Source organism: Chlamydotis macqueenii, chromosome 3, assembly GCF_036417535.1.
Source record: "Chlamydotis macqueenii isolate bChlMac1 chromosome 3, bChlMac1.mat, whole genome shotgun sequence".
Classification (NCBI taxonomy): domain Eukaryota; kingdom Metazoa; phylum Chordata; class Aves; order Otidiformes; family Otididae; genus Chlamydotis; species Chlamydotis macqueenii.
Genome location: NC_141558.1, coordinates 6,736,304 through 6,753,196, shown reverse-complemented (window position 1 = coordinate 6,753,196; position 16,893 = coordinate 6,736,304). Strand labels below are relative to the sequence as shown.

The 16,893-nt window shown below is 40.3% G+C and overlaps 2 protein-coding genes across 2 annotated transcripts in view; both read right to left on the bottom strand.

Annotated features, from left to right (window-relative positions):
• Positions 1–627: 627 nt before the first annotated feature.
• ADGRF4 (adhesion G protein-coupled receptor F4) lies at positions 628–8,397 on the bottom strand. The gene is given in 8 exon segments (XM_086743473.1): positions 628–711; positions 2,704–2,763; positions 2,865–2,906; positions 3,623–4,987; positions 5,740–6,030; positions 7,248–7,408; positions 7,551–7,587; positions 8,320–8,397. Coding segments are annotated over 8 exon segments (2,118 nt in total).
• Positions 8,398–13,906: 5,509 nt separating this feature from the next.
• Positions 13,907–16,893, bottom strand: part of CD2AP (CD2 associated protein) — an 81,809-nt gene continuing 78,822 nt past the window's right edge. The window contains exon 18 of the mRNA XM_086745984.1: positions 13,907–16,108. Coding sequence (XP_086602110.1) covers positions 16,067–16,108 — 42 coding nt within the window. The 3' untranslated portion in view covers positions 13,907–16,066. The remainder of the gene's footprint in view (positions 16,109–16,893) is intronic.

Below are 16,893 nucleotides of genomic sequence, written 5' to 3'. Positions count from 1 at the left end.
GATGGAGAGAACAAATATTGAGATGCAAAGAACAGCTGTAATGCAGAAATAGAGTTATGATGTCCATTGGTCTGGGAGAACAGAGGGAAATTATGAATACAGTGACACCTAATAGAATCACTTTTGATCAAAGGCAGTCAGAACCAGCTAGGTAATGCTCAACATCTGCACATTACATAAAAAATTTTAGAACAGTCCCACATGCTGTACAGTTCCTTATTGCACTGACGTGAAAAGAGAAAAAAATCAATGCACTGAAATGGCAAATGAGGACAAATTCTCCTCACAGCAGTCTTCACAAAGGTAAGAAACAACCGTCACGTATCAGTGTGTTTCCTCCAACAGCTGCAGCAACACTGAGAGTTTCCTGCTCCTGACAGCAGGTTCAGGGCCTTTTCTCTCCTGGTTTTCACGATGCTTCCCGTGGTCGTGCTCCAAGACAGCGCTGTCCAGGCTCCGAGCTGGTCAGCCACTTCAGCTCATCTCAAACCAGGTTTTCTGTGTAAGAAGTGCTCCTTCTCCTCTCACTGGTCAGATCCACTGAAGACAACTGTCCACTGCTAGGACTAGGAGAAAAGAAATTATAGACTTATTAGAGATATCATCCACGCAGGTGGAGGTTCCATTTCAGACAGGAGGTGCCTCAGGCCTGTGAGAAACACCACAGCCGATGGTGATCTTAAAATCTGACGCAGAAGAAAGGCGCTGAGTCTGGAGAAACCAGGACACCTGAAGCAAGAGTCTGCGTAACACTTCTAGATGTTTTACATATTCACCATTAAACCCTCAGATATACAGTCCCATTCTGAACCTCTCTGAAACAAGTTTTCTGTTTTTTTTAACAACCCCTGTGACAAACTTTTCCAGCTCTCAAGTCAAACTCCACACCTACACCCAAGTTTACAAAACTGCATGACTAACATTTTCCCCTCTGTTACGCAATGGCAAACACCTACACGTGGTCTCTTCCACCCAGGTGAGTGACAACATCGACCCAAGTTCTTAGGCACATGCAGACATGGTTTCCACATCAAGTTTTGCCCAGTGACATCACTTAATAACTTTAATAAACGCTGCTGAGTCACGGGATTAGTGATATTTCCACCTGTTGTTTCCAGAATATTATGTTGGTTGCGACTCCAGAGAATTTTAACTTTTGAAATTTCTATCATGACCTAAAGTCTGAAAAGGCTTCACATCTTCACTGCTATTTCGATCCTGGGTAGGTAAAAGCAGGAATTGTCATCTCCATTTATTAAATACGGAAAAAAAATTCAAACTTCCCTTGTCTCTTTCCTCTGTTAGGTAGGAAATGTTAATTTTAGCAGAGGTTTTCAGGTTGGTCTTTTTGTTTGTTGGTTTTTTTGTTGTTGTTGTTTTGGTTTGGGTTATGTTTTGTTATTTTGGTTTTTTATGTGGGTTTGGGTTTTTTCGGTTTTTTTTTTTTTTTTTTTTAAAGAGAGGAAAACCTTTTGCACTGCAATTGCACTTAAAACATTAGCACCTAACAGCAAAGCTGGTTAAAACTGAAGACCAAACCGGAGAGGAAGGATGCAGAGGAATCAGGAGTTGCACAAACACCCAGAGTCTCTTGCACCAAATGACCCAAAGCACACAAGCCAGTGCCAGTAGCAGAAAGGAGGAATAGTTTCCTTAACTCCTCTATTTTTTTCCTCATAAACCAAGTACATTTGGACACACCGTCACGAAAAGAGAGCCTGCAGCTTTCAATCAGGACTGATTAATAAATAGACTGGATAAAAGCAAGGAAATAACTTTATTTTTTCAAAGTGCAAACTGAACTGACGCAGTTTCTTTGGGTGGACAGCAGGAGCAGTGCAGATGACTTTTGTGAGGCAGCTAAAGGGGATTCTCGTTAATAAACAGTGCGAAACCATGAAAGTCTTGGTACTGAAAGAAATCTAACAAACAGTAGAGAAAAGTTTTCCAGGAGAGGTAGGAAACACTAACTCAGTGATGTCAACACATCAATCCTGCCAACGTTTTCCTAGAAAGTTGCTGAAACACAGTCATTTCCTTACAGCTTAAACATTTCCATTTAATTAATTGACCTGATATTTAAAAAAACTCAAGCTTTTATGAGTACACAAGATTGATTAGCACCAAACATACTGGCTGGGCTCTGGGTGGTTTTCATCCTGCGCGGATGTTCAGCTGGAAGCAGAAAAATCCTGACGTCTTAAAGCAGCCCTGCTGTCATATAGATCCATATTTTTGTGAAGGTGGCAAACAGGTCCTTACATTGGGGTTTTGGACTCCCAATTCTGTTCCTTGCTTACTCAGTAACCTTACAGAAGATCTATTTTACAGATGGGAAAAAGAGTCATAAGCATTCTCTATATCTAAAGGGCTTTGGTATCTACAGGTGAAGAGATTAGGCTAAAATACAGAATGGTTTGGGTTGGAAGGGACCAAAAAATATAATTTTTAATTCTGTAATATCAGCAGTAGGTTATGTACAGTACATAAAAGTCTACAGATTGCCACTTCTAATATTTAGAAGCTCAATTATCTCAACATACTTTTGAGGTACCTCTATTTCCTTCAGCAAGCACTTGCTGTAGAAAAATGTTAAACTAGGTAGGCTTTAGTGCCTAGTTCCATTCTCTCCATGTACAAATAAGGTGTGCAAGTTGGTATAAATTTTAAATTAAACAATTAAGGAAAAAAATAAATCTTTACCTTTGCTAGACTACACTTCCGCTTTTATGAAAGGCAGTTCATTCTTAAGGCTTCTCTCGTCTGTAGATTTAAAAAAAAAAAAAAAAATGAAAGGGAACAGTTTCTCAAAGTGTAAAAAAAGTTCATATAAACCAGAATAAGTGCTGAAGTGAGCCAAGTACCTTTCTGTCCAGAAGGGTCCCAAACAACAGGATGAAGAATCCCTAAAAAATTGCAAAAAAATTTAACCAAACCAGCATAACCACACAATGTTTGTTAAATGCTTCTAGATGTCATTTCCTTCAGGACAGATAAAATAGTGGTTTTGTCAGCGTGCTAGATATCATAATCTATGACTCAGATACCAGCAATGTACAAAATTGACTTTATCCACCCAGTTCACATGGGCTCCCCGGGCACGTCAAGAATGGATACATAACCCATGCTAATTCTCAGTACGAACTGGACTGATGGGTTACATACCAGGACTTTCTCAGCCCACTCAGCAGCAGTATTAGCCAAGAAGAGCTAAGCCAGACTGGGTATACAAATGTACACCAGGTAACGTTGGACATTTATACTGGTCAGTTAAACAAAATCATCTTCAATGGCAAGTGAGAATCTTCTGTGTATTCAATAACCAATGAGACATGTTTGCAATTACTGGACGTTAACCAGTGTATTTTATGTTTAACATAAATGAGTCCTCTTAATTCTTCATCACGCTTTACACCAACTGTTTCGTTCCATTACCCATCTACATCTACTACGCCAATGCAGCATGCCTAGTGCACGTGCTACGTAAAATAGTTAGGCTGAAAGAAAAGCTTAAATCCTGTTTTTCCATGCACAACGCATGCTGCCAGCCCCTCTTTGATCTGCTACCTTCTTCCAGGCTTGAAGTCTGCGCACACACCGTTCCCAGTCGTGCAGAGTTTACCTGGAAGGCATTCAGTAGCGCAAAGGTAATGTGGAACGCCAGAGAGCGACTGTTGACCATCGTTGCTAATCCAAACCCCCAGGTGAGACCCAGAAGAGGTGTCAGAAGAGCCACGTTTTTGCTAATTCGGATCATGTTGCTCACATCTTGTGACTTGCAGCCTTCTCCGACGGAGGATCTCCCAGTCTTCACCACAACCACCACCACCACCACCACATTCACAACAATGATGCTCAGAGCGGGTACAACAAAGGCCAAAAGGGCTTTCGACTCATACCAATTGAGCCAGCAGGCTCCGCTCCGTAAATACTCATTTTTCGGTTCAGTAATAGCAACAGTGAGGATAGATACGACCAAGGGACATCCATATCCAATAGAGAATGCTGTAGCTATGAATACAGATCTTGTCATCTTGAAAAAAACAAATAATAATCCATAGAGAATCAAGAGGCCCAGGGTAAACATCCAAAAAAACAAGGCAAGGTAGAAAAAGTGAAGGAAAAAAGTGGCTGCTACACACAACCGGTAGTTTCGGGCTGTATTGTGCACAACAGCTGCCAAGATGAACAAAATGTCAGCAATGAGAAGTGATGCGGCAATGTTGACCAAACAGAAATGGCGCATGTAGGTTATTTCTGTTTTTGTAACGTGATGCCAGACAACAGCCTCGATGATAAGGCAGAGAACCAGGCTGAAAATGGAAAGGCCTAACCCTACACATGTAATGTAATCCAGCACTGCAATTCGCAGCATGGTGGGGGACATCAAAATGGAGAAGGATTTGAATGTCCGACGGTGATGCCTGCAGATGCAAACAACGCTGCTGATGTTGTCTGATTTCATCTTGCACGCTCTGTTATCCCATCTCCTTTCAGTAGAATGCCACCCAACACACTGAGCCTCAACATTCTCCAGTTTATTCACCTTTTCGAAGGTGAGCAAAACATGACGGAGCTCTTCTGGCAGAGACACTGACAACACCATTCCATTGACAAAACCAGGGTCCAGCCGGCTGGTTTCTATAATGGCTCCAAGCGTTGGGAATGCAATGCTGATGGCTTTGGAAGTCTTGGGTAATTTCAAAAGCTCTTCTTCTGGAATGACCACGTGCCCAGTGATCCTGCCTGTGTTTTTGAACTCCATAGAAAAATCAAAGCTCTTCCCTGAAGTATTTTTATGTATGCTGTAGCCTTTTGTAGAGATGAAGTGTTCCTGTATACTTTCTGACCCGTTCTTTAGAAGAAGTTTCCCAGCAAATAAATTCACCGAGTCCAGTAATATCGAACCAGCATTTCTGTCCCTTACAAAAGCCCAGTTGGAAATGATGGAACTGTTCAGAATATGGTTTGCTATCCTGCTGTAACTCTGAAAGAAATAAGAAAAAAAAAAAAAAAAGTTGTTTTCTTTTTTGTTAAAAGAAACCAACTATTATTACACTGGCAGAGCCTCCAGAAAGGCTCATTTAATTCAAAAGCGATTTCTATAAAGGGAATATTCCTCTTTGACAATGAACAGATTCTCACGATCCATCTCAGCCAAACCCAAACCTCTCATTGACATGGTCACTACCAGAATTGTCCTATCCTTTTCATATCATAGCTCAAAAAGTGCTTGGAGAAACAAGTATAAAGCAAAAATCAGGACACCTAAGTTCAATTCCAGACGCTGACCCGCTATGCAGGTGTGCTTACACCACCCTCCCTCTATTTCTTTCCCCACCTCTTTGATTCCTGAGTTCATCAGGAAAAGATTTCAGTTTCCATTGTGCAACATGAGACAACCCAGCTGCAGGTCAACATCTCCAAGGCTGTCTTCCCTGTAGTGTCATACTTTAAAAACTAATTCTTCCTTGTACTGCTCTCTCATGTTTACAACAGCAGTTCCCAAAAACTTCTGCTTTTAAAGAAAGTGAACTCCACAGAGTATTTTCACCATACATAAAAAGGTCAAACACCTTCTCCGACAGCAAAAAGTGTCCCTCTCTGGAAACTCTTTCCAGGTGATCTCCTTGTGACTTGCAGCCACCACTTCACTGGATAATAATTATAAGGACAACGCACTGTATGGATACTCTGGCAAGCTCAGAAACACCTCTTGAAGCCCAGAAAAGTAAATACCTGCATTTTTCCTCTATTTACATTCTCTGATAACAGCAGGGAAATCCTCTTTAGCAGTTCCACAATATCAGCAATGTTTCCTGGAATGGCTGGCGAAGACAGGATCTCTGGGATGATGCATGAAAAATCAGCTTGGCAGTTACTGTTCTCATTGTCATCAGGCCCAAAATATTTTGCTCCATCTCCAGGTTTCCCATTCACTGGCTTTCCTTCTCCTACAAAAGGAAGGTGTCCTCCAGCAACACTAACATGTCCTTCAGAGTTTGGAAGGAGTTCATATTCAGAAATCCTCTTGAGGGAGGAAAATACATTTGTGTAAATCCATGAATGGACTGAAAATTAAGCTACAGCTACAAAGAGAGGCAAGAGGTGCAGTGCTGGGGTGTGCAATGAACATGCCAAATGGCCTGAAGCCCAGGACCAAAACTCATCTGAGAAGAGTGTCCTGCTTGTACAGCACACATGAAGGAAGGGGCCAGAACCACACACAGTGCCTTATTCTTGTAGTGACTTGAATAAGGTTCTTTATTTGTAATTTAGGGAGAATTTACCATGAAACATCTGATTATTACAGGTTGCTTTTTTTCTCAGGTTCACCCTAGTGTATAATTGTTTTGGTTTAGATCCACGTGAAGAATATTAGCCCAGTGAACAAGTGTTGTGGTTTAACCCCAGCCAGCAATTGAATACCACACAGCTGCTCACTCACCCTCCTCCTCCCCAGAAGACAGAATTGGGAAGAAAAGAAAACTTGTGGGTTGAGATAAAGAAGTTTACTATGATAGCAAAGGAAAATATAATAATGTATATTAAAATAATGATGATTCTAATAATAGGAATAACAATAGAAATAACAATGATGATGATTTTTAAAACAAATTATGCACAATTTCTCACCACCTGATGACTCAATGACCAATAAAGCCCATTCTGAGAAGCAATTATGGAACAAAAAAACCCTTTGAAAACAATCCCAGAACGATTTCAAACAGCAAGATAGCTCACCAGCTCATCCCCACCTATATTCGGAGCATGACATTTATTTCACAGAATACTCTCTTTAGCCAGTTTGGATCAACTATATTGGCTATGCTCCTCCCAGCTTCCTGCATCTGCATGTTAGCGAAACCTGGGAAGCTGGAAAGTGTCCTTGGTCTCTTTAGTGGCAACTCGTAACATCAGTGTGCTTATCAACAATATTCACATACCAAAGCCCATACTAAATCCAAAACACAGCAACTACTGAGAAGAAAATTAGCCCCATCCCAGCTGAAACCAGGACAACAAGGCAGTTTCATTTCTGAATTATGTTTCCACACAGGAATTTCCCAAATTTATTTCCCATCACGTGATGTAAGGTGAACTCAAAGCCTGTTACCAACATACTCTGTGCTTTAGGATCACATTTTGTTCCCCTTTGCTCAAGATTTAAAAAATACGAAGGAAAGGAGTGTCTTTGCAAGAAATTATGAGCATATGCCAAAATAGATGCATAACAGTTACTTCACCTGAAAAAGGGACTGAATATCCAGGCTTGCACAGGCGTCTGTGAACATTTGCCACTTTCTGTCTTCGCAGACAAATCTTGTCTCCCCATGGAAGGAGGGAGAACAAGACTGAATACAAATAGCTCCATTATCTTTGCATGGAATGAGATTTACACACCCATCTGGAAAAGCAGTCAAACAGATATTGTTGTAAGGTGTAAGACAACATGCCACAGCCCGTGAGATGAGTATCAGGGGTGTAAAGTATTGATAACTGATAACACTTCCCAAAGAATTAAAAAGACACGTAGCTATTCACTGTACCTTGCTGATTACCAGCCCTTGGTTCCTTACTGAGAACCTGAAAAATAAGGAAAAGTGGAATGTAGATTGAATGTTATAAAAAGTAAAAGATGACTCTTGGCACAAACTGGAAAGGTGATTTCAAGAGCAAAATAGTCCTTTTGAGCTCCAGAAGTCTTTTCAAGGTCCAGAACGCAGAGCCGATGGCTTCTCGCTTGTACAGATCAATTGAGAACTCTCCACTAACAGTTTGTCTCTTTAAATTAAGCTTTTGGTTGCACCCTTCTGCTGAAGTGACACACTGAGCTAGTGGACAAGCTCACACGTGCCTCCAGCAGTTATTCCTCAGTCAAAACGCCTGGATCAGGCTTAAGTCTCCAGTATTTCTCATGCTGATGAGAGAATATGTGACTTGTTGATGAGACTGATCTACGTGACTTTTGCTGTAAAACAGAGCTGTAGCTGCACAGAATTACACTGTACAGAATTATCCACTTCGTTCCTCTCCTGATTGGGATGCAATCCCCAAGAAGGCATGCTGGGCTTCTGCAGGCAGGACCATTTGCTGGGACTGCATGTCCTACAGCCAGATGCAATCAGAATGGCTGATCAGACCTGGCTTTCACTGCTTGGTCAAATGGTCTGCGTTCAGATTGAACGTAAGGAAGACACGTTTTACAATGAGCGTGGTGAGGCACTGGAACAAGTTGCCCAGAGAGGTTGTGGATGCCCCAAGTGTTCAAGGTCAGGTGGAACAGGGCTTTAAGTGACCTGATCTGGGGAAACTTACCCTGAGAGCGGCGCCCGGCACGGCCAGGAAGAAGTGCACAGCCCAAAGGAGCAGGCAGTGGGCAACCCTCACATCCATCGCCTCACATTTACTGCTTCCCTCCTGGAAGAAAGGTACGTTAAAGAACTTCAGACATCTCTGTTCTCGCCTGTGAACCTAGTCCAGTTGCTAGCAAGAGAGCAGCTACACCCATCCCAAAGACTTTCCTTAATAGGCTTGCAAGGTTATTTTCAGGTATTTTTCATTTATTAACTTTTTTAATGAGAATGATTTGTGAATCTTTTCTTAAAAAGTGAAAAATAAAATTTGTTCAACACTGGAAGTTATTGCATTAACAATTTATTGTAAACTACAAGGTGGACAGCTTATTAAAGCAGTTCAGCCTGGGGGTCTCTTTTGAAGTGATTTAAGACGGCCTCATCTCCAGTGGGTTCCATGCTGCTACTCTCCTTGGGCAGTTCCTGATGAGAATTGCCAGGGGAGGTAGGAAACTTGGGCCCCCAGTGCTCAGATATCAAAATCAGAGAAGCTCCTATGGTCCTTGGTAAAAGCTTCATATCCTGGGATGCAACTTGTTACAGGTGTATTTGCTGGAGGAAAATAATCCAGTAAAGGGAATGAGGAAAAAAAAAAATTAATGTGGAACATCAAATCTATCAGATGTCATACATGTCCAAGAAAAAGCAACAGCTGCTGTGGATTCAATAGAATTGAGGCGCTGATCTTCAGTCACTGGATGCATAAGTAGATTAAGCCATGTACTAAAAAAAAAAATAAAATCAGTGAGCTAAAACACTAAATGCACCTTGCACAAAATGCAAGGTGACAAAGCAGGACCATGGTTGGATTTCAGAAGCAGCACATACGAGAAGGCTTGTCAAATCACCATCCTTTAATAGAAGACGCTCAAATTTCTCTGATAGGTACTGATCAGCACAGAGGATGCTGAAACAGAAAGTGTCCCGCACTGACGGAGCAGAGATGTGTTTTTCCTACCCAGGCAACTCCAAGTTCATCTAATGGCATCAAAGGGCCAGACACACAGCTGGAGGCCCCCTTCATCTGTGAAACGTGTTCATCTTACTGTATTTGAGATCCACAGGTTTATTACTTAATTACAAAAAGGAAGAGCTAAAGCAATGCACTGAATTCCTAAGTCAGCTCTAAAGGAGAGCCTTGTGCCAGCCTCTTGAACTCAAGTTATATTAGTAAAAGCATTTTCTGGGTTTAAAGCTAGTAACCATTAGCTCTTCTAAGGAAATAAAATGGATAAAGAGAAGCAAACCAAAAGACTCAGATCAGCATTGCTGAAGAATGGAAGGTGGCTGGGAAACACCTACAAGTCTGAGGCAAAGGACTGTATTGAATTCTTTTCCAATTTCTGCAGCCATTAAATGTTCACTGTATGCTCGAAGCCCTAATTCCATTTCAGAGCTGGGAATCCTTGAGCTCATGTTTCACCATTAATTAATTCATATTAATTTTGTATTTAATCACTGATGTAACTCCACCTAGGGCTGTTACCTTTAAGTGAGGCAGAAATCTGGGGCAGCTCCAGGTATCTAAGGCTCCCCAAGACACCGGCCCACATAACCAGCGAAACACTAATCTCCCTCAGTTGCATTGCTTGACTCATCACAGAAACAACCCCGTCTCACCACTGCAAGAACACGCCAAGATAACCACCATGCAGCAATAGAAACTCAGAGCAAAACAAGTAATACAACAGCAATCACTGTCACTTTAGAGAAAAAAACATGGATATACTGACATCAGGCCATATGAAAGCATATACAGCAATTCCTTTCCCTCTAAAACATCCAATTACGGTACTTCAGAGTATTATATATAGTACCTAAAGGGGGCCTACAGGAAAAACGGGGAGAAACTCTTCAGTAGGGCCTGTTGTGATAGGAGAAGGGTTTTAAAAAAGAAGGAGGTAGATTCAGATTAGATATTAGGAAAAACATTTTTACAATGAGGGTGGTGGGACACCAGAACAGGTTGCCCAGAGAGGTGGTGGATGGCCCATCCCTGGAAACATTCCAGGCCAGGTTGGACGGGGCTCTGAGCAACATGATCTGGTTGGAGATGTCCCTGCTTCTTGCAGGGGGGTTGGACTGGATGGCCTTTGAAGGTCCCTTCCAACCCAAACCATTCTGCAATTCTATTTATCTAATCATAAATTATCTACTGCCATTAATTTCTCCCTTTTAGAGAAGCTGTAAACACATTACTCCTCTTTTCCAGAGATTTGTCTCCGTTAGGACAAAGGCACACGAGCAGCTGAGTAGTCAAAACACTCTCACATGGAAGGGACTTTCTAGTAACAGGAGACTTCCACACCCTTAGGTATCTCCCACCCAGCTCAGAAGATTGTCACCAGATGTTGATCCTCCTTCTCCAGCTCATTTCAACAAGAGGGAAAGTGAGGAGTGAGTGGCTGAATAGTGGTTACAAGAGAGGAAAGAACCTCTTAAAACAGTAAAAAAAAGGTAAACTGATCATAGAATCTTTAAGGTGTGAAGAGACCTCCAAAATCATCAAGTCCAACCGTCAACCTAACACGACCATGCCTACTAAACCATGTCCTGAGGTGCCACATCTACACGTTCTTTGAACACCTCCAGGGATGGTGACTCCACCACTTCCTCGGACAGCCTGTTCTAGCTTTCATGTATTTAAAAAGCAATCCATATGTTGGTTAATGTATCATAGCCTTACATTCAAAGCCCTCATTCTGCAACTTCTGTTGGTTTAAAAATCAAAGTGTTTCATAAAACCCTACAAAGCTATCCCTTTTTCCTCCACCCCAAGCAGTTTCTTGCTTCTAATTTCTGGCATCGCAAGGCAGCTTGGCTCCACATGGTCACAGCTACCAGAGGGCTCAGCCCAAGCAGTGACAACTGTAGGAACTACACCCCCAGGCCGGTGGAGCCAAGGCCTCTGGCCAAAGGGTTCTCCATCACCTTGGGGTTACAGCTTTCCCCTCTCCACTACCTCAGAAGATGAACTATGGCTACATGAAGAATGGCAACACAGCTAGCTTAAACCCCAACCAGTTCATAAACCACCACAACCTGATCATTTGCCACTGCTACTTGTTAAGTCATAAAGGTTGCAGCAGAAGCCTCAAAAGTCTTCAACATGGTCACCCGAGAATAAAAATTAAAGCTCTTACACAGAATGGTATTAGTTCCATTTTTAAAAGGATCACACTTGGAAAGTGTGAATTTAAGTAAGCAGGTTCTCAGAGGAGACTGACCTTTGCAGTAACTTCAGCTATCAGAAAATCTGAGATTTTCTTAAAAGTAACAACACTGTGATTAGAGACCAATTACAAAACTACAAAGCAAAAAGATGAGAGGATAATTAAGATATTCATTACTTCCACAAATGTAAGGAGAATATAAAACAGAGGAAATAAGTGCAAAGCAAATACAGCCTAAGCAGTTAGGTGCATTTTAGCTTATGAATGAATCAGTTTCAGGAATCACTGATAATTTTCAATCAGTTCTGGAAAAATATTATTTTGTGATAGTACTCACTGTTTTCAGAAGTCTGGGTTCTATTGTAAGCAAAATTAACACAGGCAGAGATCCTCAAGATATCACAGGCGAGCGCCTAACCATTCATCTGCTTCCATCCTGCCTCAGTCTCACTCTTATGATCCTACCCAGCGTTGCTTGGGTGCTCCGATTCATTTAGGAGTTTTCCATGAAGAAATAACCTTGGGCACCAGCCGGCTTCTTTTCTCGTCCAACCGGATTAACAGTGTGAGGAACCTGCAGATGACAATAAAGGTATTGCACTGCAGAATGACAAATCAAGTTACAAACACACCCACAAAACTGCCAGATTGCCAGCTTTGCCAGGAGTCCACACAGATGAATCACGCCCGTGTGGTTTGTACCCTTCCTCCAGGTGGAGAAGGCGTCTTCTGCTCTTCTGTATTTAATAGATCTTCTAAAGACCAAAAAAAAAAAAAAATCATCAAAATCCAATCAAGTTAATGCATTATCCTCCATAAATCAAAGATGACACTACTGAAAATACCTTGTGCAGCTAGAAGGCTCAATGTGCAAGTAATAATATTTTCTTTGTGGTAAGGGTTGAGAGCTAAGCACAACTGGACACAGCCAACACAACCTACCTGAGGTTAAATGGCTTGCTCTTGATACAGTACTGAGTAGAGATGAATTAAAAGGTGGCACCTTACCAACCCTTTAAGTTAGAAGAAAAGGGCGAAAGACCAGATCGTGTCAAGGTATGGACAAAAAAAGACTTTTTCCCTTGAAAGTCTTCCCTGGAGTTGTGCTTCTACACACACACCTGAACCTCTGCTGTGATGGCAACACTGAATACCCCTTGATTCTCAAACACCTCCTCAACCTAAGCAACAGTCCTCTGAAGGACACAAAGGCTGGCATACTTCAACACATGCACGTTTCTCCCAGAAGAAAGAGGTGTGATCTGTGCTTCCTGAGGCTTAAGAAGATATTCAAACTATGACTTCCAACAAGCAAGGAGAGTACTCCAATCCCTGAGCCCAGCAGCACCAGCCTTACGCTTTACAAGTCCATCAGGGCTGTTTGCATTCCTCAAGCTGGGAGACATGAGCCTAGGCGCCCAAAAGGGAGTGGTTGGTCTTTTTGGCTCTTGCTAAATCCGATTACCCAAAGCACACGCGCAGCTGCTTTGACACTGCTCTGAGAAAGCAAACAGCAACATCTCAGAGAACTCTAACAGCAGCCAGAAGTAAGGCAGCTGTGGAAACCTGTTTTCACCACTTCCTCTGGAAAGAGTTAACGACTTCTGCTGATTTACGACTTTAATGTATACAAGGTATTTATTTAAAGGTTCAACAGATACTTTGCTATACAACTCAAAGTAAAATCTTGCAATGTATTACAGCCTCTCATCACAAACTTGATTCCCCTAAAGCAACATTAACGAAAAATGTTACCTTCATGGTGATTGTTTAAATAAGTTTAAAAAATAAAATAAGTAAACCTGTGGGGTTGTTTTCCAAAAACTGTACCTTCTGTGCAAACAACAGCTTTACAGAGAATGTTATGAAGACTAAATAAAAATCTTGCTGTTTAAAAACGCCCTTCTGTTGTTCTCTTCTTGGTTTGCCTTTTCTCTCATCCATATCCCTTTTAAGCACATCATACTCTCTGTCTTTACTTTTTCACCATATATTTAAGAAGTGATTCAAACATGCAGTCATCCACATTTCAGTGGCAACAGGGATCTAAAAAATGGCTCGGAAGATGTACGTTAAGGTCAGTTCAACAGGGACCAACAGAAAATTTAAAAAAAAAATAATTTAGAGATACTGAGAAGTTAAAACTCCCAGTCACACTTGCAAAGAAAAACTCTTAAGTTTCCCAACCATCTGGACCCTAAGTTACCCCAACAGTCAGGAACCAGAGCATCCCCGTGAGCAAATTATAGTCTGAAAGCCTCAAGGGGGGCTATACAAAAATGCACTTTCCTTCCACCCCATCCCCCCCATAGTCTTGCTGCAAAGAATGTAATGGCTTACAAAATGTTCCTGAACAGAACTGAGCAGACATTTCAACAGGTTTTTAAATTTATTTTATTTGCTGAGTTTGGATAGCATGCATCATTTTACAGCACCGGTAAACAAGTCAGTGAAGCATACTGCTTTTAGGAACTTGTACTGTGGAATGTCTTCAAAACCATTACCCTCTCCCCCTCCACGCCAGTACGTAACACCAGCTGAAGACACGACAGATATACACCAGGGCAACTTCCTTATGGCTAAAATACTCATAGCAGCGGCTTTTAAAGAAGAGTTTTATTAAATCAAGTCATTGCACTTGGATCATTTATTGCTATAGCGAACAAAGGCCATTAAACAACAAACACCTTTTATTTGTGGTCGTAACTGATTGTCTTGTTTTGTTCATCTGCTACAACCCTACATGCAGACACAATTTCTGTGGAGCAATCCATTCTGAAATTTGTTTCATGCTCTAATCACAGTGAAGAGCTTGTATAACTGAATTGGCTATTCCGTTAGGCTCAATTTTTGCTTTTCATCCTCTGACTTAAAGGTACAAATTCCAAGTTTAGCATCTGATAAACATTACTGCGGCACATTATTACTCAATATAAAGATCTGTCTGAAGTAATTTGTGATGCATCTAGGCAATTAAAAGTTAAAAGCATTAATATTGAGTCAGTAATTAGCAATGTAACTAACAAATATTACCTTACCTGCATAGTGTATTAATCAAATTTTAGGAACAATTTAAATCAGCAACTGAAAAACATCCTCCAATTGACTTTTTAACATTTGTATTTTATGATGCACCGACTGTGGAAAAAGTATACTCAAGAAGTAACACTTCCATGTCACTTGCCCAAGTAACATACTAAATAATTACTGTATTTATGACTATTCCCATGAATAAAGCTGCAAGTTTTTAAATTTTTCAATCAAACACACACAGCAATAAATATCATTGTCTCCCGTCACTTTGCATATTATTCGTCCATCATTCAGGTGCACTGTGTTGAGCTCAGGAGTTGAAGATACTGGCGATCCACGAGATTTGGACTGTTTTCCAGTCATGAAAGACGCCATCTCGGATATCAGCACAATGCTGTCAAAGCAATTGTTCCAATCACTCATTAAAATACAAAGGTGTTCTTAAATTTAGAGGTATACAATATACTGAGAAAGTTTCTGGCATAAATATATAAATATTGAGACCTTTTGAGAGTATCAAAGTTCCAAAGGGATTTATTTGGAGACATACTATAAACAAAACTTGACTATCGTAAAAACAGATGAAGATGCATACTTAACCACTAGAAAGACTGATGACTTCAGTTTAGATACACAGAAGCACAGATGTTGTGACTTAAGGTTTACTTTTTCATGCTTAATCCCGTAATATTTTAGGCACAACAGGCTGAGTTAAGACTGGATTCTAGCTTTGTTTCTGTATTTCTTGCATTTTGCGGTTTCAAAAGTTAATTTTGTCAGAAGTTCATGATTCAGTCCTAAATCCCTTTTTAACCCAATAGTGCAAGTGACAAAATGTTCTGCTAAACTACTCAGATTAGATCATCCGTTCTTACTACAATGCATAGGAGTTTCACCTGCTTCATTGCATTAACAAATTCCTATCTCATTACTCAACTTATAAACAGGATATTGTTAATATTCTCACTGCAGACAGGCACAACAGCATAACCCTGGGTAAGACTGCCAAAATTATACAAATATCATATATTCCCTTGTGTGTGCAGGGGAAAAGTAGTGACTACAATTACAATACAGTTATTTCATCCCTCCCAATAGACTATTTTACAGATTAGTTGTAAAGATAGATCACCCTATTTATAGTATAGATCTCTTTAAAAATTAAGCTACAGGTATTCAATAAAAATCTATTAAGAACTCCCTCTCCTTTCTATACAGATTCAGTAGTATTTTCAAGCAAACCAAAAAATAAGGTCTGCAATTCCAGCACAGTAAGAAATAAGGCCTCTTTTATATTGGCAAAAAAATTACACCATTATTCTTTTTTGTTTTCTTATCTCTCTGAATAAAAGACTATATTCCTTTTTTTTTTTTCTTTTTTACTATATTTTTTTCTTTAAGACTGCAGAACACCAGCATCCATTATTATGAAATAAGAGTCAGTTCTCCTTGTGTTCAGCCTTGAATTCCTGGTGAATTAAAAACACTGAGTCCATAGCTGTCTCATGTAGGCATCACTGCTTTCTTCAATTTTTCTATTTCAAGCTGGAAAATGGACATTTTGAAAAGAGTCAGTACTGAAGTAGCAATAACTTAAAGTCTTCAACAAGCTTTCACCAAAATGATAACCTTTATATTTCAGAGACACTTAAGTAAATAAAATCGTAACACAAGCATGTGAGAGCTCAATATTTACAGCTGATTTTACAGATACTACAATTACTACAGTGCTAAGCAAACAAGAATTTAAAATAATTAAAAATTTGCCTATAGTTCTGGTACATCTAACTGGATAAACTCACTCTGCGTAAAGCAGTCAAAGCTGGGTTGTGGAATCACTTGACATGTCCCCACGTAATGCTGCGTCGTTACCTCAGATTAACTTCCTAGAGCAGTCTTCATGAAAAATACTATGCCATGATTAATTTGTATTTCTTCAAATAGATTTAGAGGATACATGGAAGTTACCTCCTCTTCATCCCTAGTGCTTACTTAATGCAACTTCATTGATTGCTTTAGAGATGTATTAAAAACACGTCTCGCCAGAAGTTATCAATATTCCAAAGTCACTCTGTAGTCTATAAGGAGTACTATTTCACAAATAAAATGCCCTTTTGTACCAGACTGGAATAACTTTCTAGAATAAGCTCATCCTATTAACTACTTAATGGCATCATATTGTAATGCAGGTAGCCTTCTTCATCAATAAATCGTGATGAGTGGCATTCATTCATAAGGAAATTTTGCAGATGCATTCTGTTCTTTTGGCAAATTATCCACTTAATATTTAAATAGTTCATTAAAAATTTAGGAAAGTTTACTTTTGCCCT